This window comes from Schistosoma mansoni, assembly GCF_000237925.1.
Source record: "Schistosoma mansoni, WGS project CABG00000000 data, supercontig 0227, strain Puerto Rico, whole genome shotgun sequence".
Lineage (NCBI taxonomy): Eukaryota > Metazoa > Platyhelminthes > Trematoda > Strigeidida > Schistosomatidae > Schistosoma > Schistosoma mansoni.
The window spans coordinates 49,991-75,123 of record NW_017386093.1 but is presented as its reverse complement, the minus strand read 5'-3'; the positions used below and the strand labels follow the sequence as shown (position 1 = coordinate 75,123).

Sequence of the window (25,133 nt, the reverse complement as noted above, 5' to 3'; positions counted from 1 at the left end):
ATCAAGTTAAATAGGGTACATGCAAATCAGGAGGTCCTAACGGCAGAAGTTTCACAAAGAACAATCATAGGTCCCCTCCTGTTCTTAATCTTTATTGACGACCTACTAGATAAAATAAGCTTGGCGTCACTGATCTATACAGACGATGCAAAAATTTATAAGTCCATGAAAAGCGAAAAGCATTCCCCTAAACTTTAGAAGGACGTTGCGATAATCGGGGGATGAGCAGTAGACAGTGGGTTCAAATGTAACGTGTAAAAATGTCATATCGCGAACATTCTGCTTCATTTGACACAAAGAATGTTCCATCCATGGAAATGGAGAGTGATCTCAGGCTTGTAACCACATAGAAGCTAGACACCAATTCATATTAAAAAGGGTATTTAGCCAAGAAAAACTCAACTCTCTACTTTGTGAGTAGACAACTTGGCACAATCAGAACAGAAATTTCGTTAACCCCTCACTTTGGAAGCGATATAAATGTCCTGTACGAAGTACAGAGACGGGCAGCAAAGTGGTTAATAAGGCTATACAAGAAGTCTAATGAGGACAGACTTCAACACTTAGTATTATACTCGTTAAGCTATAGGACAAAAAGGGGTGATCTTGTAATGACATGCAACGTATAAACAAGACAAACCACTCCGATGAGAACTTATTACCATAGCATAGTCAACATGCTACTCTAGGCGACTCTCGAAGGATTGAACACAAAAGAGCGAACATCTAGATGCGATCTCACGTATTCTCGCTATGAGTTGCCCCCATTTGAAATTCTCTTCCAGCCTAAGTGAACGCAACCACCTTAGTGTATAGCTTGAAGGGGAGACTTGACAAACATGTGGATTAACATCTCCCGTTTGGATTAGCTGTGCCTGGTGCATGTTTCGCATCATACTTTCTGTTATTATCATCGCAAACCATATACTGCCCATTATCATCGACGTTTCCCCTTTTACTTTTACACTTTAGTCTTCCACACTGTCCACATTACCAACCAAATAACTTATTTATTTTTTTGAAACAGTAGTCTTCACTTAGCATTAGAATTTTATCTTCATCGTTTTTGACATTGTGGACAGCCGGCTTCCTGACTGGCGATTTGATGACTATTGGTATTCAGAAACTCTACTGTGCCGATACAAAAGCACCCACTCAGACTACCATTCATAAAAGCCCACGTATAGCTACCGAACTGACTAGAATTAAAAGAGTCGAGTGGCTAGACAACCGTCCATTTGACGTTACCAAAGATTTGTAACCATACCGTAACAATAAGAAACGAAGGTAAAGGAGTCAATTGATTTATAAGGGCCGGTTACATGGATATTGGATATTGGAAAGACCTTCACATTTGGTTGTTTTAGGCGCCCAAGGCGTATGCGACATTTAAAATGCCTTTTTATGGTGTACGAGTCGGTCGTAGCGTCGGTGTCTTCTCGAGTTGGTGAGTCCTATGAAGTTTTTAACTATGAAGTAATTGGGTCTGAGTGCAAAGACCTTGTAAATGGCTACGCTGGAGCTTGCTTTAAGAAATTCACTTCCTATGATGAAGCTATAAAGTTTATTGGTAGTTTCTATTACTCCCGGTTACAAAATTTCCTAGAAGCTGGGCATGAGGTTGGAACTGTACTCTCGAAAAAGCGAAAGATTGGGAGCATGAATAATGACCTGGATGGTCGAGGTATGGCGTTTAATTGCTACACATTGAGATAGAAGATCCGTTACCGACCAAGTTATCTCCTGAAGAGCATTACATCAGTAGTGACCATGTTCCAAGCACTCTAACATTTTATCATGGTAATGCTTTATTGGTTTTTAGGCCAACAGAGATTTAGATATAAAAAGCCTTCCCATTATTTCAGCTTTTAATCTGTTACATCTATTCCCAAGACTTGGCATGTATTTTGCTGATGCTTCATCCATTCTTTGAAGATAGACTGATTCTCATATGGATTTTAGTTCTTCTGTATCTGCCATCGGAGAATTGATTTGAAAACTCTTCAGATATCTTGTGTATTTAGAAGCATAATAAGTGCTCATTTCACGAACGTCAAAATTAGTTCCTCATGTTACAGTCCCAACCATTAGGTATCAATAGTATTAAATAGTAATACCTGTTGGTGACTCCTGGTTGTTACTCTAATAGCCGCGACTTGCGATTCCAGATTGAGACCGATGTTTGTACGTCGATTTATCTAAACAACGAAAAGCCATGTAAACCAAGGATTTTATGAACTAACTGTTCACATGATTGGTAAAACTAGTAACACTTGATAGTAAATGCCGAAATATACTTAGATGGTTAGTTATTGTCCGACCTTTGTAGAAACCTTACTAATGAAGGGAGGATAATAGGTCGTTTGACCCGTCTTAATCCTTCGTTCGAACGCGTCTATGAAGGCCTGAACTTATTAGTTCAGCCGATACTGATTTTTCAGATAGTGTTTTTCTGTCTTTGAGCACTTCATGAGAGCAACAAGGCCCCGTTGCGTTCGTTAGATTGTTCTGGTGACGGCCTCAGCGATATATAGTTTCAGATTCCTTTAGTAAGGATAGATGGCCTACGACCTGTTATTCCTTTTCTTCTAAACTTCTATGAGTGTCTAGTATTCTCTTGAATGAGTCAATTAAAGGTGCGAACACCACTACCTCGGGTAACAGGTCCCAAGAATTAAAGCCTTGGTGTGGAAACCTGCATGCCTTTGGTATTTTATCTGTTCTTGGCTTTTCTACTCGCCTGCTATGTCCTCTTAGATGTCCTGGTCTAGTGGGAAGAAAAAGAAAGGATATATTAGGTCCAAAACCATTTCTCAATATTATTTACATCATTGTTCGTGAGAGTATCCAACATATGACACAATAACATCAGAGGTCTAACTTACTAAGCCGCTCTTTGTATGGTAAACCTCGGAGTCCTGGGTTCGCACGGGTAGTTGCCATCTATACTTTGTCCAGGATATCTGAGTCACCTTTTAAACAGGGGCTTGCAGCCTGAACGCAGTTTTCAAGCGTAGTCCCTACTAGGGTTTTGTGTACTGTAATGAAGATGGTAGTATTTAACTTGGTGGATGTCCGTCTTAAAGCCCATAGGGTTGTAAACCCCTTAGCTGCGATCTCACAGCAGTTGGCCGTGGCCTTAAGATCATAACTCATTGTTACCCCAAGATCCTTGTGAGACCCGACTATGGGCACGAGCTCTTATGTGCTGTAACTATTTACCTTTGTATCCACAAAGTACATGTATATACACTTTGCCGCGTTGATAGACACCACCCACTCTTTAGTCCAGCTGATCGCAATATTTAAGTGTGCTTGAAGTGCGCATGCATCTGCGTCACCTGTTATTTCTTGCCAGATTTTTACATCAACGTATAATAACATTGGGAACGCAACTATACTTGGGAGGTCATTTAGATACAGTTTAAATTGTAAAAGACCTAGGACAAGACCTTGAGGCACCACACTAAGTACTGGTCTCTAGGTTAAGCACTTGAAACTTACTCTTACTTTTTGTCTACAACCTACCAGGAAATCCTCAATCCATTTTAGGGAAGAGGGCGGCAATGCCTAGATTTTCCAGCCTCAAGAGCAGTCGATTTGTTGACACCTTATCAAATGCTTGGTGAAGTCAATGTAGACAACATTCACTGATTTTCCATTGTCTAGAGCCTTTATCCATTGCTTCATTAGTATAAGAAGGTTTGTTGTGCAAGACAAACGTTTTCTAAAACCATGTTGTTCGCTGTTTAACAAGTTGTTGATTTCCACGAACGTCATTATGGTCTTTTTGACCATTCTTTTCAGTACTTTAACTGCGACACTGGTGAAGCTGAGAGGTCTGTAGTTCGATGGAAGTTGTCGTGGTCCTGTTTTATGTATCGGAGTGACGATTGGGTCCATCCAATCCGTAGGTAACACATTTGGGCTGAGTGACATTGAATGTCACAGTTATTAGGGCTACAATATGTTGTGCAATTTGTTCCAGGATTTTGGGATGTAGTTCATCCGGTCCTGTTGACTTTTCCGTGTCTAAAGTTTTAAGAACCTTAAGTACAGCGTCTCAATCGAAGTCCACAGTGAGCAGACGGTTTGTTGACTTTGTATTTGGGTCTAGTACTTCGTCTGGAAGAGTAGTAAATGTAGCAAAATGTTATCATATACTGGTGTCATTATAATAATATAAAATCCTAGACTAAATTTAGAATGGTCTTAAACTCAACATCTCATCACCTGTTTTGATTTAGAGATTAATTGGTATTATTTATTTGTTTAAAGATACAAATAATGGTACAAAGGGGCACCAGATAGATATGCGCCACACAAATCTCATTCGATTTGTGTGAGGGCTGTGATACTGCCCGGGTGCCCAAACCAAAGCGGGTGGTTTTCTTAGGGGGCCACACCCCGAGCCTTTGACCTAAAGGTCTATTCCACAAGGCAATGGAGCATCGTGAGGAGATGCAATCCCATGGTAGCCGGTGACCAACGATTGATTCATACTCCATTTGTTCCCTCAGGATACTGGAGCCTATGTGCACTATTGGTTTGAAATAAGGGTTTTCTAACTCCCCTAGGTGGATCCTCCATATCCACCAACCTGGTTAAAACACCGGACATTCTCTTTTCGACCTCTCAATTTCGTAAACAACACCCACGACAGGAGAAGGCAATGAGTAGGGCTTCCCTGACAGAGACTATATACGCGTGGCCATGTGAGAGTATTTCGAGAGGGAGAGCGGACTCTCCTCACTTTCGGCCGTACCAGGGCATTTGTGGGCAAGTACAGTCCTAATCTTTGTAAGTCGGATTTTGTAGCTTCAGTTGGTAGAATATTAGTTTTGATTCTGTTGTTTTGCTGTCAATAGTAAATCTTTCCTCGTGGAATAAAGTGGCGCTGTAATGTTCATAACTAGACACAACAATGTAGCTTCTTAAGTTGTTGGATAAAAAACACCCCTAGTTATCTGCAGCTATCATTTAATATTAAACGTTACGGACGTTGAAACCGATCAACCAAGTTACTTTTTCATAAATATGAACAATCACCTTACCTATTGTTCAATTTGTAGGCATTGAATCAGTTAATAATTTGACATACTCAAACATTCTGGAGAATCGCACAACATTCAAAACCGGAAATTATTACGAACATTCTTGGTTAATTATAGTTTATTGTTATTATTGCTATTCTAATAAATGAACATCGGTAAAGAGACACCAAAACATATATGCGCTTCCAAAGTCATTGCATACGCGTCTGGCGTAGTGTACTGACCAGATGCCCAAATCGAAGCAGGTGGTTTTCTCCCGATCGTTGCAGCTACCTTGACGTGGTGGTCGAGCTGGCCTATAGTGATGAACCAATCGAATTATACTGGCTGGAACAGTCGTTCCTTAAGGTCCTACCATGCCAGACAGGTCGGTTGAAGAACGACAAGACTGAAAGCGGCAAACCCAAGGTCCGAGGGCTTGGTCGTACTGCTGACTGTACAGGAGTGTGACGGCAGTATGGTTTTTCTCTCAGGAAACCAGCATAACAGCGATACTGACTTCCCACAGGGAAGGGTGGGGTTGGAAATGTTTGACCCTGAAAGTGCACACCTTATCCCACAGATTTCCGTCTCCGGTGGTGAGGTCCCAACAAGTGCTGAGCTAACACTTAGACTACTCACAAAAATGTCGTGTGTGACCGGCCTCACACAGTTATCCCTTGGGCACTGCGGTCACGCTACCAGATCACTAAGACCACCTCTAGCCCTTCCACAGTGTGGACGACCGGGAAGTGATAACCACCCTCATACCTCTAACAGGTGGTTTTCTTGGAGGGTCACTACCCGAGCTTTTAACCTAGAAGTCTAGACCTCAAAGCAGTGGAGCAACGTTAGGAGGTGCGGTCCCACGGTAGCCGATGACCAACAATAGGTTCATATTCCATTTTTACCTCAAGATCCTGGAGTCCATGTATACCATTGGTTTAAAATCAGCGTTTTCCAACTCCCTAAATGGATCCTCCGTACTCACTAACTCGGTATAAGAGCCGGACATTTCACAAACAATACTCGCCGCGAGAAGTTGGTGACCGTATGAGAGCATTTTGAGAGGGAGAACAGACTCGCTTCACCCTCGAGTGTGCTAAAGCATTCAGGGGCTAATTTTATATAAGCCTCAGTAAAAGCAGTCTTGATTACAGACAGCCATATTTCTCACTCAACTTTTATAACATAAGACTTTTGAGGATAACTCACGTACTCATTAATGTACGGTTATCATACAACATTGTGGTGTTAAGTTCAAGATGACTTTAAAAGAGTATTTATTCTTGTTTTAATTAAAACCATCAGATGTACATTTTGTAATGAAGAAATGCAAAATCATTATGTCGGTGTACTATTTGGCGGTACTCTAACTTGGCATATCAATCGTATGTTAGACTATTTCAAGTTTTGGCATGTGTGGAAATCTATCAGTACAGCTTGACTCCATTGTTAACCTCAATCAGAGGTTTGATATTACGTTATAAACTGATGTTCTGCTACACCCTCCTTGTATTCTCTAATGTAGCCGTCAAATATGACTAGTTAAATCAAACATGGTGCTATAGGCATCTAACCAACAATCCCTATCAAATAGTTTAGATATGATGAAACTATCAAGTAAGCAGCTTTGGGTAAACAAGACATCATGTGATAAGTTGGTTGCTGTCGATTAAGAGTGGTTATAAATACTTCCTTGGGGAACGAACCATGATATAATAGGTGTTGAATTAAAACAGCGCTATCCTACAAAGCCGCACTCTGAATTTTTAGATCTTATAGTCATGTGCTGTTTAGTCGGTTGCAGAACCATTTTCCTTCGTACTTGAAACATTCAATACGCTGTTATTCTATTCTTATTCCACAATTTTGTGTAAAGTTTCTCTAATAGTTGATTTCCTCTTCCTTCTGACATGAAGTGTAGCAACCTACCAACTGGGTGTACAGTTGTTAGGTTTCTAATTGTTCATATCATCTTGCTTATCTGTACAGCCAGTCTTTCTGCTATGGTTATATCTTGGAAAAATATCTCTAGTCAATTAACCTGTCTGTTGATGCAACTAGAAAGCCAGCCAGTTATAGTTTGGTATTATCTTAACTCAACATAATGTTATTATTTTCTCAAACACGATACTTAGTGATATTTCCTGTAGTAAGTAAATTTATGAGGATCTATATCAACTTACTAATATTGTTAAGCAATTAGACCTATTTGTCTTTTCACTGTTGATATCTTTTTCCTCTGTCTTTTGACCAGATGCATCATGCCCGCGACGTGTAATGGTTTATACTGATGGTTCATGTAACGGTGCACATGATGATCGTCGTGCTGGTTATGGTGTTTACTGGGGACCTAATCATCCATGGTAAGTATCAAATTGGCTCTTACCATTCCAAGGAATGTCTCTGAGCGTTTAGAAGGAGAGCAAACAAATAATAGAGCAGAAATTGAGGTAAACTTTTATTCTGATAATAATTGCTCCTAAATATCAACTACATGTATCTAAAAAGTTTTCTATAACTAGCTTACGGAATCCAGCCCGTTGATCTTGAAGTTGGACGTCTACTGAATCTTCTACTCGGTTCAGCAACACTCCTGGTACCGATAGTAGTATGAGGTCTCTGTATTTCTCACACTTGCTAAAGTCCCCTTTCTTTGGTATCTTGATGAGATATCCTTCTTTCTAGTCCGTTGGCACTTGTTCCTCTTCCCAAATCTTCTTGAATAGAACGTGGAGCATGTTTGCAGTTACCTCTATGTCTGACTTCAGTGCTTCACGTGGTATATTATCAGGTCGTGCTGCTTCTGCACTCTTGATTTGTCTGATGGCCACGTTGATTTCTTCGACCGTTGTGGAATGAGATCTATAGGAATGTCTGTGTGTTTAGCTTCGATGTCTGGTGAGTTCAGTGGGGCTAATCTTTTCAAGAGTTCTTCAAAGTGCTCTACCCACCTGTCTTGTTGTTCCTGAATCTCGGTGATTGACTTGCCTTTTTTGTCTTAGACCGGTCTCTGCTTTACCATATTTCCCTACCAGTTTCTTCGTTTTATCATATAGTTGCCTCATATCTCCTTCCCTTGCAGCTTTTTCCACTGTCATTGCTAGGTCTTGCACGTATTTCCACTTGTAGTTTCTATTTATTTGGGTAGATCTTGTAAGTTTATTTACTTTTATTTATTTATACACATAAATATTGGTACAAGGGGGTACCAGATACATATGCGCCGCACAAATCTCATTCGATTTGTGTGAGGGCTGTGATACTGCTCAGGTGTGCCCAAACTGAAGCAGGTAGATCTTGTAAGGCTTGGCGGCTGATGTTGAGAGCTATCTTGAATTCGTTGAGTTTGTCTGCATCTCGAAGGAAGGCTGTATTGAAGCTTTGTAATGCTGTTTCTCCAATTGTTCATTGCTTCTTTAACTTCAGTTTTATCATAGCAGCCACTTGCAGGTGGTCTCGTCCGTAGCTGCTACCCTGACGTGGTGGTCGGGCTTGCCTATCGTGATGACCGAACCGAGATATATTTCTTGGAACATATGTTTCTGTAGGTCCTACCATGCGAGGCAGGTCGATTGGAGAACGACAAGATTGAAAGCAGCAACTCAAGGTCTGAAGGCGAAGCTTTACTGCTGACTGTAGAGGGGTTTGACAACAGTAAGATGTTTCCCTCGGACAACCAGCATCTGCAGCGATGCTGCCTTCTCACAAGGAAGGAAGGGGTTAAAAAAGGTCGACCCTGAAAATGACTTGGAATACGCCGATGACATAGTTCTATTTGGTGAAGATGCTGACAAAATGCATAGTCTTCTGACCACTATAAGCAACAATGAAGGCATGTTCGGGATGCGATTCTCCCCCTCATAGTGCAAAATGTTACTTCACGATTGGGTTGCATCGGCACCTGAACTAATGATAGGGAGTGAGGCAGTGAAACTTCATCAGTTGAGATGGCTGGGACACGTGTTACGTATGCCAAACCACCGACTTCCCCGACGTGTAATGTTTTCTGTTGTAGGAGTAGGTTGGAAGAAAGCTAGGAGCGGCCAGACCAAAACGTGGCACAAATCTATGAAGTCACTGACAAGTGGACTGAACCATGTTGGTAGGTGTAGACTACCTGGTTGGGATCTGCGAGATGATAACAACCGATGGTTAGAGACCTTGAATGACATGGCTCAAAATTGTTTGTAATGGTGAAGTTGCATCCACTTTTTGTGTTCTTCCAAATTCTAATATTCTGAATTCTTCATGTCCCTTTTTTCTCTTTCCAAATTTATTCCACTGGACCATACTCCTTGAATAGCATCTTCAAACCCTAATCTTCCCGATTACTGCTTATACTCTTACTACTTCTACCACTATGGAATTCAGATCGACAACTTCATCTATGTGTTAAGGTAACTCGAACTGATGTACGTACGTACGAAGTTCTACATTATGACTGACTGTCAGGTGGTGATCTAAAGCTGTCAGCCCCTCTCCTGGTTCTCATTTTTCCCACTGACCTTCCGAATTTTTTAATGACGCAAAGACAATCGACCTGGTTCTCTGTAGCGTGATCCGGTGAGACCCATGTAGCTTTTTGTATGCATTTGTGGTGTAATATTGTGCCGCTTTTAACGTTTTTGTTGAATATACATAAATTTGCCAATCTGTCACCACTCTTGTTTCTTTCTCACAGTCCATGTCTTCCCATGATATCTTCATATCCAGTGTTGTCCACTCCAACTTTTGCGTTTCGGTCTCCCGTCAGGATGGTCAGGTTCTTTTCTGAGCACTTCACTATAATCGATTGCAGCCTCCCATAAAACTGGTCGTCTTCATTGCTATCATTGGTGGGTGGATAACACTGGATAACATTGACTGTGATTCCCTTCTTCTTTATTTTGAATGATGCTTTAATGATCCTGGATCCATCAGACTCCCATCCTTAAAGTGCTTTTCGTGCTTCTCTGAATAGCACCTTTCCAACCTACTGCGTGTGCGAAGTACTTGCTTCTTCATGATCAGCGTACAACAGCATCTCTACTGAATCCAATCTTTTCTGTCCGGCTTGGGTTCAATGGGTTTCGCTGATTCTGAGCACCGTCAAGTTGTATCTCCTCATTTACGTAGCTATTTGATTAGTCCTCCCGGTCTCCCACATTGTCCCTACATTCCATGTACCTATAATAATTGTTACTCTGGTTGTTAGAAGGGGCATCGGCCTCGTGACTTTAGAAGAATTTTGGCTTTCACCATGAGGTGTCATGATTCGTGTAAATGAAAATCCTTCAAATCGGAGGGCAGAGTTTAAATGGTTTAATTTGTTTATGCTGGTTAGCGTTTTTTAGCAAGGTTGTTTTCTACAGGACATCCAGTAATAATACCATGTTAGTAATGCAGAGGTCTAGTATCGTGTTTTTGGGCCCAGCGGCGATAATCCAATAAGTGTCACTATTATGAAACATCGACTTTGATGGCTTGGACATATTCTACAAATTCTATCCCAGAGAATTTCACGTCGTGCATTATTTTCCGACGTTGGAACTGGTTGGAAAAGGCGGAGAGGTGGTCAGTATATGGCATGTCGTGGTATGAAAGAAAGCTGTACAGGACTGGCTTCTGTTGGTCCTTCACGACTCCCTGGTTCGGGTCCTAGGGATGGTGCAACATAGTGTCTAGAGACTTTACCAGACATGGCTCAGAATGGAAGTCACTGGTGATACTACTGCAACTTTCTCTTACTTCATAAAAATAAACGTAACTTTTTCCATTGAAAAAAATTCTTTTTGGTCATATTTTTGCTAACTGAACTGTTTCTCCCATCATTATTATTATCATTTCGTTATTATTAATATTAATTATTATTAGGTATTTCACTGGTCTGGGAAGTCTTGTCAGCCCTGATCGGTTTGTATTTGAGGAAGTCTCAGTGTTATTCAAAAATCTCTCTTGGCCTTTGCGAAATCGCGTCACCTGTCGAGTAGATTAGCTGTTAATCTGATGAATAAAGGATGAGTATACTGTGCAGCAGTTTTCTCTGTTCTGTTGTATGGCTTTTAGAAACAGGTCATTAGTGTTCGGTCATAGATGTCCTCGAAGCGTCACTCACATATGATAAGGCCATCGAACGAGCCATGTTGAAATTAGACGCAGAGCACTAAGTAAAAATGGAAAATGAAATAATGGGGACTGTTTGTTGCTCAGGTTGGTGACTTTGCTGGAGTTTTGTCCACTTAACTGGCTGGTTTAATTGTAGAGCATTCATAGTTCTTCTGAACAACATCAGTACGAAACTTCAGGTTTAAATAAGGCATTTCAGGTCGACTGGTGAGGTAGTGAGTTTTCATCAACTGAGGTGATTGAATCATATGCACAATCATTACCTACTTCGGCTCATGATAGTGGGTGGTGTAGGATCAGACTGGAAGAATCTAAATGTAGTCAACTTAAAATGTACCATCAATTCATGAAGTCGTTGACTGTTGCATTCGCTTTTTACCTTCCCCTACATTTCGACTTTTATAATTGTTTTATACCTTATATTCCACGAATTCTTCTCGAATCATGTTGCTTATTTCTAGTTTTTTCTACTAATGATGTTGCTACATTTGCTGCTCTCCCTTTTGTTTTGGCAGTTTTATGCCGCTTTGCTGATATAGTGTAGCAACGTAAACTGATCCCCACATGTGACAAATTCTACGTTGCTTATGAACTAACTGACGGACTTTTAACTGCCTTATATTTTTGGTTCATAGCCTCAGTTAGTAATTCAAATGCTACATGGAACCTGGCACCCATGTACATCGGTTCAAGTTGCCATACTCCATTAACACGGTGAAATCAAACTTTCATGACGCATCCCAGAATTTTAGAGGTAGTAACAATGTTAATGCTAATAGATCATAACTTAGTTTATAATTATATCCGTAGTGCTTACCGAGTTACATTCCCCATATATTCAATTCACACTGACAAAAATAAAAAAATTATGATTCTTTTTTAATGCATTTCTTTAAATTAGGCGGTGATATGTGCAATTAAACAGGCACACATTGGTGGTATTACTCATTTGGGAATAGTTACTGATAGTAAATTCACTCAAAACTGTGCAACAGAATGGGGTCAACGGTGGGCGCGAAATGCCTGGAAATTAGCCAATGGTGAAGATGCTAAATTAAAAGAACCAGTTAAACGATTACTTGAAGTTATCGCTGAATCAGGAATTGAAATAATCTGGGTAATTTTTTTGCTTTTTAGTGTGGACTCGCTTTCTTCCTCTTAACATAATTATGGAGTAATCGTGTTATAAACTTTAGCGTCATACCATTTATCAAATAATATGGATAATCTTGTGTATCGTTTACTATCTTTGTCAGTGTTTGTGGCAAATAATCAGCATCAATTATTTGATATATCGGATCGTACTACTGTTGATATTACTATTATTTACATTTATTTAGTTGACCCCATCGATTTTTCTCGTAAAAGTTATTCATGTGAGATTTGAAAACAGGTATGTGTTTAGTATTTTCAGAAAAGCTGTATATGACCAAACTCACGTAGTTTTTATTCAAGCTCTTAGGCTAAGCTCCCAGGTCGTTAAGATTACCTCTAACTCAGTTTCCATTTCAGATACTCATCATGGTATTGACATTGGGGCTTATAGCGCCTCTGTTATTCTTTTGTTTACGTTTAGTTTTGCCAAGCCCTTCAATTAACTTAAATAACAGATAGTGCTATTCGAACAATGACAGTTTGATATCTTGGTATTATTATTATTACGTCTGTGTGAACGTATATTGTTGATCGCATGTGACAACCTACGTACATATCTCTCTTTCTAACTTAAATGTTAGTTGCTTAAATCGCTCAATGCATCATTCACTTTCCCTTATATATATGCTTGAGTCTTATTAATTTATTTGATTCTTTATTTGCCTGGGCATTCGCTCGCATTAGCATTTCTGTTCGAATTCGCTTGATGTACTTGTGACTCAATGATCTGTTCTATTCAATGGTAAACTGTGATCGGCGCTTCGTGTTGTCTTCTTAAATTAGTACATTGTTGGGATTTATTTAATAACAGTTATCAGGGCGGTTGATATGCGAAGCCTAAGGAATTATCTCGAAGATAGTCCACTATAGGCTAACGTACATACTTTCCAAGTTCTATGTTCACGATGATTTACTGATGTATTTAGTGTTCAAAGACAATCAGTTGAAAACACTATGTTCTTTACGTATTGGGACTTATCATCTAGGCGTTCGCACTGCTAAAGAAATCTATGCTCCTACCAAAATTTGAATTTTGCTTAGCAGTCAATTATTTTAACGGTCAGCAGTTCAAGCCACAATAAATTTTTGGAATCGGCATTTTTACAATGATTGGTGATTGGATTTGGTAGCTAACAAGGTGATCTCGAGTACTGTATGTTGAAGTTTTTCATTTCTAAATTGCTCACACCATGAATGGATACTTCTTGAGGAAATTAGATTGGTAGTGGTTTTAGAGACCTGTGAAAGTGACTACGGACACCGAGATACAATTACTTAAGGGCAGGTCACTTGCGTGTTATATAAGTAGTCCTTGATGTGTCAGCCTCGTACTTTCAAAGCCTTACCTTCGACGACGGGATCAGTTTAGTAAAGTGTAGTGTATTGCTTCTAGGGCCGATTTTTTGTAATTCTTTCTTTCCATTGCGAGAAGGCAACACATCTGTAGCTGTTGGTTATCTAAGGAAAACACACTACTGTGACACCCCTATATTGTCAGCAGCACAAATTCACGCTCTGATCTGGAGTTTCCTACTTTTAGTCTTACCGCTTTCCGATTAAACATTATTTCTTCGATTTTTTGCTATTGTTACAGTTATTCTCATCCAATATTTTTTTCACGCTTTCGCAAAGTACACCAGGGCGAGATAATCAAATTGTCTGTCAAAATACTCAAGTATCTTGCAAAACAGTCCACTTTTTCACAGTCTTATTATTCGAAACACTATCACCAAAGGTGTAAAAACTAAGTCATACAAATCCACGTTTGTAGAGGTACCTTCAATGCAAATTTTTGTGTGTGCCGTTAAAATACCAAGTAAATAATACAAAAGTTTAGAGTATATATGATAAACAAGTCAGTAGATGCGGACCGACTGAAGTGTGATAGGGAGAGACTTGTTATTCACTCACTCGCTCACTACTTTCTCGATAAACAATGTTGATTGGAGAAGGTTTAGGTTTTCAAAAGCATATAAAGGTTAACAGAAAACGTCACCGAATGCTAATCTGAATTATGTATAGATCATGTTAGCCTCCTGGTTAGACTGCTCTAAGATGGATCACATTGACTCAACCCATTAAATATTAACCGTCCTCTAAATTTTCAACATCTTATTGTTTTCCATCTTCATCTCAGTTTCATACATATTTTCCTTGATGATCTAAAATTTTTTTTACCATGCCTTTTGATTTCCTCTTTGTACTGATGTTGATTTTTGGAAGGTCTGAACTACAACAAACAACTCTTTTCAGTTTCCTAGATTGTTTATAGCTTACCTGTTTTTATCAGTCAGTTTTGTAAATGTTATGAATTAATATTTTGTAAAAGGTACATAGCTTTGAGTATTGTTAAAATGAAGTTGATGAAATGTCGATCAGTCGGTGATATGCTGCAGCGATACGTGCTCAAAGAATTGAATTATTAAGATAAACTTCTAAATAAAGACAAATAGCTACTCAGTACAGAATAAATCTTCTATAAAATGAAATAAAACGATAACAGATGAAACGTTAACTACAAAAATAAACAATCGATAAGTCAATTAAAACAAAAGTAATTGATTGAGGTACGCACTTCACAGGTGACTCGTGTCGATAAAGTGAGGACTTCATTACTAAGCTTGAAAATTCTCGTGGCCCCTCTCCTCACCAACACATCACAAAGTTAGCTCTAAAGGCTGTTATGCCTTGTGATACAAACACATACTACATGTTAAAGTCACTAATCAAAGTTCTAATTATAGTCTTTATCTATTCCACGTCTATTATTTCTTCTATAGTCTAATGCCCCAGACCTGACCAATCACATGTCTGACCTGCACCATTAACCTTGAGGCGACGCAAACTAAGCTCCTATTGGTTCGCTACGTGTAAGCCCGTTCTCTATCTTCTCCCTTGAATCCAAGCTAGGAATTAACACCAGCCTCCATTATTTATTGTATTTCAAACGTACTTCTATTAGGACGAATAGTTGAACTACTAATTCATTTACTTGGTACTTTATTTATTTATTTATTTATTTAAACACATAAATATTGGTACAAAAAGCACCAGATAAATATGCGCCTCACAAATCTCAATCGATTTGCTTGAGGGCTGTGATACTGCCCAGGCGCCCAGACTGAAGCAGGTGGTTTTCTTAGGGGACCACACCCCGAGCCTTTGACCTAAAGGTCTGATCCACAAGGCAGTGGAGCATCGTGAGGAGATGCAGTCCCATGGTAGCCGGTGACCAACAATAGGTTCATACGCCATTCGTTCCATCAGGATCCTGGAGCCCATGTGCACCATTGGTTTGGAATCAGGGTTTTCCAACTCCCCTAGGTGGACTTTCCGTTTCCACCAACCCGGTTAAAGCGCCGGACATTCGCTTTTCGTCCTCTCACTTTCGTAAACAACACCCTCGCCACGAGAAGACAGTGAGTAGGACTTCCCTGTCAGAGGCTATATATTCGCGTGGCCATGTGAGAGCATTTGGAGAGGGAGAGCGGACTCTCCCCACTTCTCTGCCGTACCAGGGGCATTTGGGGGCCTTTCACAGTTATATAATATACCCTTATGGGCCAGGGTAATCTTGCACTGGTTTTCAGGTGAACCAGACACCATCCAGACTTTCACGCGGCAACCCAAACAGTACAGCTCAATCCCGCTTGACAGGAGAGCCAGACACTGCCCAGGCTTAGCCCAAGCAGTACAGCTCAATCCCGCCCCACAGGAGAACCAGATACTATAAAGGCTTCAACGTTACAATCCGAACAGCTCAGCCCAATCCTGTGACGCAACCACTCAGGTACCAAACACCCTGGTGGACCAGGGTGCTACAGATCTGTATAGTTTGGCTTTCAGCCACATTATGCATGATATTGTAGGTATCAGAGTCAAAACTAAACCTGATAGTTTCAAATAAATTGATTATTGGGTAGCAAGTGAGTAATAAATATATTTTCTACTCATCGGATATATATATATATATATATATATATATATATATATATATGAATAAACTAAAATAACCGTTATGCAGTTGTAAAAACATCGGACTTGACATAGAATTTTCATAAGAATTTTGTAGCATCTCGATTCTTTCACTAATGCTGATTAGTTGAAAACGGATCAATCAAACTATACCGATTCGAACCCGAAATGAACTGACAGTAGTCACAACCTTATCCTGCCAACAGTATGTGAAGAGTAGTGATGCTACTACTTGACTTTTCAAATCAAAGTAGGTGAAATAGAATTAGAATTTAGAACTTGTTATTGATTGGAAGCTGAAGGATTCATAATCACTAAATCACCATCGCTCCACAAAAATGTATTAATCACGTGTATCTGGTTAACTATTGATCATATTCAATGTGACAATGCTTGTTTCTTTTAAATATCTAAGCAATGTTGATTACTTACATGTAAAGCCAGTCATATGTTGTTGGTAATTGATTGATTGGTCAGTAGAGTTAATTTCGTCACATAATATTTCGTAATATATCATTCAAAAGGACCAAATAGAATCTCATTGAAATATTTTATCGTAAATATGTTAACCAAAAAAAACATGTATGCACAATACTGTGTTTTAAATTCCCATTCCGTATTCACATCTTTTCCACTATTTGACATAGTCTGGATGGTTGTGAACAAACAAACTTATTATTTACAATTGGTTGACCACTGAGTAGTGATCGATGTCATATATTTCAATTCCTTTTCAATGCTGATCAACTCCTATCAATCAAGTTACATTTTGGCCACTAATCTGAGTGACTCGATATCGCCTACGCTATTTTTAAGTGTTAAGCGGTTGTAATTAGACCCCAGCAAACTCTGGACGTGGGTTCTGTGTTAGCTGGGACTCATCAGCAAAATGTACTTTTTCTCTTCAGGAAAATAATGCTCCTTGTGGAACTCAAACCCACGCCACCCAGATTCACAATCTGAGGAGTTACCACTGAGCTTTTCTGGCCTCTGAAGCTAGATGATTCTCGATAAAATCCACCAGGGGACACCAGTTTCCCAAAACTACGCGTACATCTTACTAACTACTGCCGAATAGCATGGAACCTATGTCGAGCAGAGTTTCTTATCAACTTCCTCCAACCGTCTAAACGAAGGATTAAAGTAGTGAGTAAGAAGTCAAAATCATAGTATTTACAAGCGTGAGTCTTAAATCTGACGATATAGTTTTCTTAACATTTTTGCGGTTCGACAACAGCCAATATGTATCCATTTCATCATCTCTTATATTTCAAATCCTTGTCTTCATATATCAACTCGGGTATTAAATCAACAATTCTATGTTTTTAGTAATCATTGCTCGGCCATATTACACCATTACACCATTGCATTTCAATGTGTCGACCGACATTCTATTTCAGTTCATTTTTATGATGTTAAACTTCGCTTATTCATCAAACTGTCCTCTATGAAAAAATTATGGGGAATTGGAATGGGCGAGTATGTATGTGTGTGTAATTATAAAACTTCTACCCACTTTATATCTAGTATGCACCCCAAATGTTTCGTGTTATTTCATTGGTTCTCCTTTTGTTTTCCAATTCGTATTTTCTCTATTCTCATTCAGTACCATGTCCGTAGTCATCGTGGCGTACACGGCAATGAAGAAGCAGACTCGTTGGCCAATATTGGCGCTAGTAAGTCATTACCAAAGAAATAAACAATCGCGCGAGAGAGAAATCGTTCAATTTTTTGTTGTACATAGTGAAAAACGGGGAATATATTCATGTTTAGTGAATCTATGCATAAATTATATGCTACATTAATCCTTTGTTTTGATTTTTTCTCTTCCCCTCTCTTTGTTTTGTGAGTTTTTGTCTGGTTCTTTTTTATGTGTGTTATTGATTATGAGTTAAATCTATTCTTGTCATGTGGTTTGACGGGTTGGTGGATTGGTTGATTCATTGAGTTCTGTTATTGTGAAATATGTATTTATCCATTTATTTATTCACCCATTTACCAGATACGGAATAGTATATTTAACTTTGAGTGTGTGGGGCTATCAATACTACCTCTGGTTGATAAAAACCAAAGTCTGTTGGTGTTGGGTTCTGCCTCAACCTCTGGACAACCGTTCCACATTCACTGTACCGATCTAGGTGGCAGGTTATGGCACAGTGTTTGCCATGTAATTTTCTAGTGAATTGTGATACAAATCTAGAATGGGGTTTATCAATGTTATGTTTGTCTTGTTCTGATAGAATTCTATCGATCAAGATGCTATGTGTGCCAGTCAGTAGCAGTAGTCTAAAGTGACTGGGCATCGTTCGCACTATGTATAGAATTTAGGCGATTGGGTGTTTCGTACTAGTCATCTCTCGTCAATAAGGCGCATCCACAATTCTGTGGCAACCAATACTCCTTGTGAAGTTCGAACCCATCGAGATCCAGTTCTATTGTTTGAGACGTCAATACTGTGCTATTGAGGCTGCGATTGAGATATTCACGTTGACTGATCACTGAAAAGTCGTCATTGTTATGTTCTTTATTGCCCTGGATATTATTTATATATGTATCTTACAGTTTGAAAAGTAAATATATGTTAGACTACGGTATTTAGAGTCATTATCATACAAAAGGGGTGTAAAATCAGTCGCGATACCCATGGTCTATAAATTTGACATGTGAATTCAATTCAGATTATCAGAGTTCTGTTACAGGCCGTTATTTATACAATTTAGATGTTGTTGTAAAATTAATATCTCTTGATAAATAGTTGAAGTGTGTTATTTTCACATCCCAATAAACCATACTTGTGATCACCATAGTCCATGTATATTTGACGGGTAATTTAGCGAGTATGTCAACCTGTACACTTGTTCGGATAATTTTTATATGAAGAAATTCGGTTATAATTTGGTGTCGTATTTACAGCTTTTTGTCATGAAAGTGGATGCACAACCCAAGCAAACTGTGCAAAATAGGGATGTGCCTAAACTTTCTGATATTGGAGGTAGCCCATACTTTACCATATATTCATTTTACGATAGTGTTCATTTGATAGCACTGTTCCAAGTTATTCTTCCCAAACTAAGAAATGTAACAATCCTGGAGTTTTATTATAAAGGAGCTGTAGGGATTGTTGGATTTCGTAGTTTGATGAGACTATAATTTATGGACGAGCCAATCAGATTCGTTTGAGGGATTTCAAGGTCACGGGGCCAATCTCAGTACCTGATGCTAATGTACGATCGGTTCACAGAGAATTTTAGAGAAGACTTGACAATTAAGCGGCTACAACAAATGAAACTACTAAGAAGTTCATGTATTTGTAATTGCGAGTAATTAATGACTTGTAGACCTTGTGCAGACTACAACATTTCCTCAACCTTCATGTATGTGTCCCAAGTTCATCCACAGTTCAAGATATTTTCTCGTGTCCGTGCATTATACTGATCGGTCACTCAAACGCAACTTTAGATCTGACACCTATACATCAGTTCAAGTAGCCGCATTCCATTAGCATAGCGATATAAAATTATCGGGACAAATCACAGAGTAGTAGAGGTAATGATAACCCGAGCATTAGGTAAGTAAGTAAGATGTTTATAAGAAAGATTAGGCATCGAAGATGCGATTTTAGGAAGTATAAATTAATAAATAAGAAAATTACGAGGAATTTAAAGGCTTAGGATTTAGTGGAAGATAAGGAATAAATGCATGTGGGCCATGGCCAGCGATTTTGAGCCATGTCGTCTAAAGACTCCTAACCATTGGTTGTGATGATCGTGCGGACCCCAACCAGGTAGTCTGCACGTACCTACATGACTCAGTCCAATAATCCATGTCTTCATGGAATGATTTGGCTGCCTTTAGCTTCCTTCCAACCTACTCTTGCACCATCGATCATCGTTAACGTATTTTTTGAATGGGCATACGTAATACATATCCTAACCATCTCAGTCGACAATGATTTTATACCTCTCTAATCGGTTTACTTTGCGTCTAACTTCACTACTGCTGACTCCACGATCTTGAAATGCGCAACCAGTGCTTCAAAGACATCTGTGGTCGAATACCACTAACTGACCAATATCCTTTGTTTTTAAAGGTCCCCAATTGCCTTGGTGTGACTAAAGTATGGGAGAGTCAGCTCTTCCTCTCAAAATGCTATCACATAGCCACGTGCATACAACCACTGCCTTCTCGTGACAGGGATGTTGTTTACGAAATTGAGAGGTCGAAAAGCGAATGTCCGGCTCTTTAACCGGGCTGGTGGATATGGAGGATCCACCTAGGGGAGTTGGAAAACCCTGGTTCCTAACCAATAGTGCACATGGGCTCCAGTATCCTGAGGGAACAAGTGTCGTATGAACCAATTGTTGGTCACTGGTTACCATGGGACTGCATCTCCTGATGTTGATCCACTGCTTTGTGGATCAGACCTTTACGTCAAAGGCTCCGAGTGTGGCCCTCTAAGAATACCACCTGCTTTGGTCTGGGCACCCGGGCATTATCATAGCCCACATACAAATCAAGTGACTTGTGTGGCGCATATATATCTGGTGCCCCTTTGTACCAATATTTATGTGTTCAGATAAATTAATAAATACGTTTCACTGCTATAAATTTGACTGGAGCTCACTTCATCGTAGTAAACTCGTCACTTAATTGACATATTGATATCTTATATATTCCACAAGTAACGCAAGTTGACTAAAGACGACCCAGCTCTGTGTTCGTGTCGGGATTCCATCAAATTCCAACCCCCCAAGGCTGATGAGACTTCCAAGATAATTGCACCGTCAACTACGTCACTTCTCATATCTTTACTGATACTTTCCCGTTTTTTTAGCAATTTATAGATTATGTCTCAAATGTTGACAGTCGATGTAAAGCCGACCAAATCGTTTCCTGGCCAGAAACCAGGTACAAGTGGTTTACGTAAACCAACGAAAACATTTATGCAACATGGGTACACTGAGAACTTCATACAATCTATTTTAAATGCAGCTGTTGGTGAATTGTTGAACAAATCTCAACCAGTTCGACTTCTTTTAGGAGGGGACGGTCGCTATTTTGTACGAGAATCATTAGAAAGTATCATTATTCCAATATGCTTAGCAAATGGGGTGTGTTTCCTTTTCTTTTTAATAAAAATTGTTTATTATGGTTTCGTGGGATTTGATTTAATCTCCAAGTTGAATTTCTTGTCTCATCATGCTAATTAAGTATGGAAACTTAGGTCAGTGCACGTCTGCACCAGGTCCTACTTTGATGATGTTTGTCTATCTTAATAGACATTAAGAATCCGAGCGGCATTACAACTCCTTCATCCCAGTACTGGATTCCACAGTGGCAATACTAGGCATTTACACCCCCATCAAGGATCGAACCCAGTACCTTCCAGCCTTGCGACGAAAGATCACTTATTAAGACTACTAATGTCTTCGAGATGTTCCTGAAGTCCCAAGAAGAAGCCGTGGCTGGTGGAGTTCAGACACGACTGAAGTGAAACCCATGTCAACAATTGTGATGAATGTCTATCGCCCTATATCGCTAATTGATTGAAGTTGAAGTTGTTCCATTGGACAACGACCCACTAGTTCGAGTGGTCAAGTGTTCTTGGGTTCGATCCCTGATGGGATCGTGAGTGCACACTACTACTGTGGAGTTCTATACTAAGGTGAGACGGCTGTCCAGAGCTTCCTAGTTTTCAGTGGTTGTCTTGGGTCAGTCTTTTTGATATGATAGGACAAATAGTGAATTTTAGCTCGTGGGACTATCATACAAGGATCGTTACTTGGGTTTTTTTACTGTATGATTAGTAGACGCTTGTATTGTTATGTATTTATATTCTCCTATTTCTAAGCTTTCGTTTAATCTATAAGTCATTATCATATGTCTTATTATCTCAAATTTATCACCGTAAAGTATTTAAGTCCTATTGTTGAATGGCACTATTTATACAGAATTAAGTTGAAAGCGACATCTGTGGTTTTCCATGGTGGTCTAGCTTCAATTGACTCACGCTTTCAACTATGAAAAATACTAAATCTCCACAAAACCCCTTCTGATAATTAACAGAATTAAGTATTTTATGACCTTAAAGAAATGAACGCCTTTTAGCAACAAGGTAACCGTAGACTTGTATAATTTTTGATTAATGGAATTAAATAAATGAATTTCTCTGTTTATTTGGAATTTTAATATCAATCATATTCTGTTCATGATGAACACACTAGTTTAGCCTTGTCTCTAAATTCACTGGTTTTGTATGTTCACTTGTAAATTGAGTAACCGCTTAGACCCATGACTAATAGATAATGCATAGTTTATTTCACCCACCTTTCTTCTGTGTGATATTTAGGTATCTGAATTGTTTGTTGGTCAAAATGGAATCCTGTCCACTCCAGCTGCATCATTCATAATTCGTAAGCATCAATTGAATGGTGGAATTCTTCTAACAGCCAGTCATAATCCTGGTGGACTAAATGCAGACTTTGGTATTAAGTACAACTGTGGGAATGGTGGACCAGCACCAGAGAAATTAACGGATGCTATTTTTGCACAAAGTGAAAAGTTGACTTCCTATAAAACTGTCAAAGAACCATTAAATATTCAGTTGAACCGTATTGGTTCAAAGAAATATACTTTATCTAATGGTCAAACTTCCATAGTAAGTAGTTAATTGTTTCGTAGTAGACAATACTATGTTTCAGACGTTTTTATGTAGTCCGTTTGTGTTTATCGACTGCTACCATAACTACTTTTCGGTAAGTTTGGCTTCAGCGAGTTATCAAACTTCTGCTTTATTCCTGCTAGTTGATTGGTTGTTTGATTCAATTTCACTCCTATTCTATACGCGTTTTGTAATGAGGACTATGCATATCATTATAAATGTTTCGTATTTTTTAAATTTGAATTGCAATAACATTCAGTCTTGCTTTGATTAACAGACGTTTAATTATCCTGTCAGTTCATTTATCTCTGAACTCCTTGAGGCTCCATCTTAGTAAGTAAGCGGAAGATATATGAACAAAACATGGACTTTGTATATACTATTCAGTGGATTTTGGAGGAATACTTGCTAGTTAACGGGATCCAACTTTCAACCACTTAAATCGGAGGTTCTAATTTTGTTTTATAGCTAATTAGATACTGATCAACTGTGGAGTAACACTAACGCCCACACAAAGCTGTGTAAAACAAGCACCTGTTAAATAGGTTACGTAAAAACAAACACTAAACTTAGAAATATAGTTTGTAGGTGTTATATTCCCTGAGTTGAGTGATTTACTCGTGAAGGTTTCATTGTTTCTTTTAGACAACACCAACAAATATTGTAAAAGACTAATGAACCATTAAAATTTCTTCACAACTGGCTGACAGTTTGTTCTGTTTACCTGGGAAAATTTGGTTGGTTCTTGTCCCTTAATTGTGTAGCCGTCGTTTACATGTTTATGTTGGACACTGTCACCCTTGACCTCATCTCTGACCTTGAAGTTGTTTATCCTTTTTCTTACTAACTGATCAATCTGGTCGATCTCGATATATTGCTATTGATTGATGCGTAATTAAAGTGTTAAACCTCTGGAAATCTGACTCTATATTGTCTCTGTTCAATATTTCCACGTTATCACATTCGGATTCCCATCCTTATATTGCCTACATGCAAAACTATGCTGTAGTATTTTTTGCTAGCTAGTGTTATGTTACGTCGCGAAATATTGCGTTGCTAAATATTACGTATTGCGATAGGACTACACGAATTTCTACCGATTGACAAAATTCAGATATCCTAGTACGACCCCAATACTGTTCCCCAACCTCCTGTAAATCAGAACGCGGCCGTTAAATAAGAATTATTTATGGGGTCAGAAGCAGATCGGTATACTCATAACCCGCTAAAAGTTACAATTAACGTTGGGATGTATTAAATGTTTGCTAGGGGTTTTGAAAAAAAGCAGTTTTCACAAATTTATTCACCATAGCATAAATTGTAAACTGATCTATACCACCATTGAATACTAGTATTCGTATGTTTAAGCTAATCTCTGGCAATTATTAACAACGTAGGTTTTTTTGGAGATTATAGAATTTTTTTTATACTCTCTACATCATGAACTAATCTTAGCTAGACCACCATGCAGGGTCATGAATGCTCACTGCTGGGAAGTCTCATACTAGGACAAAATCGCCACCCAATGCCCCCAGTTTTTCAATGATGGTTTAGCTAAGATCAGTTAATGATTTAAACTATGAAAATTCTACAATCTCCACCAATTCCCGTATACTGAATATTTGTTTATGTTGATCATTCCCCTATTAATATTTATGAATATATTTTAACATCAATTAAGTGTCTGTTATTTTTGGAAATTTTTTGAAAGCAAACATTTTGTTTTTTCTTATTCACGATTAGGTAACGATCATAAGCAGTGTTTCTGATTATGCCGATTACATGCGTACATTGTTCGATTTTGATTCTATTAAAACACTACTGATTGGTTCAGATGAGCGTGAACCATTTAAATTGCTTGTCAGTGGTCTTAATGGAGGTGAGAGAATTTATTATTTATGATAATAATAACAATTACTATTATTGGTAAGCAGAGATGGATAGTGGCTAGCAGTGAAATCCAGGACGTGCGTTTCGTCCTATTTGGGACTCGTCAGCTGGATGTACCTGCATCCCAGAGTTGATGTTCACTCTGGGACTCGAACCCAGTACGCTCGCTTCAAACGCCATCGCGTTATCCACTCGGCCACTGAGTCCTCAACTCTGGGATGCAGGTACATCTAGCTGACGAGTCCCAAATAGGACGAAACGCGCGTCCTGGATTCCAATGCTAGCCACTATCCATCTCTGCTTACCAA

At 39.0% G+C, this 25,133-nt stretch overlaps 1 protein-coding gene across 5 annotated transcripts in view; it reads left to right on the top strand.

Moving 5' to 3' along the window:
* Positions 1-1,350: 1,350 nt before the first annotated feature.
* The window catches only part of Smp_180530.1 (phosphoglucomutase, putative), a gene marked incomplete at both ends in the record, with an annotated part of 36,968 nt that continues 13,185 nt past the window's right edge, over positions 1,351-25,133 (top strand). The window contains 10 exons of one of the 5 annotated variants that reach the window (XM_018792653.1): positions 1,351-1,570; positions 1,607-1,684; positions 1,717-1,800; positions 7,294-7,402; positions 7,435-7,489; positions 12,046-12,261; positions 17,881-17,950; positions 21,141-21,385; positions 22,624-22,932; positions 24,679-24,814. In XM_018792653.1, coding sequence (XP_018644495.1) covers positions 1,381-1,570; positions 1,607-1,684; positions 1,717-1,800; positions 7,294-7,402; positions 7,435-7,489; positions 12,046-12,261; positions 17,881-17,950; positions 21,141-21,385; positions 22,624-22,932; positions 24,679-24,814 — 1,492 coding nt within the window. Of the gene's footprint in view, positions 1,571-1,606; positions 1,685-1,716; positions 1,801-7,293; positions 7,403-7,434; positions 7,490-12,014; positions 12,262-13,285; positions 13,438-17,880; positions 17,951-21,101; positions 21,386-22,623; positions 22,933-24,678; positions 24,815-25,133 lie in introns of those variants that run through there. The other 4 variants (XM_018792655.1, XM_018792652.1, XM_018792657.1 and 1 more) reach the window with 4 other exon arrangements.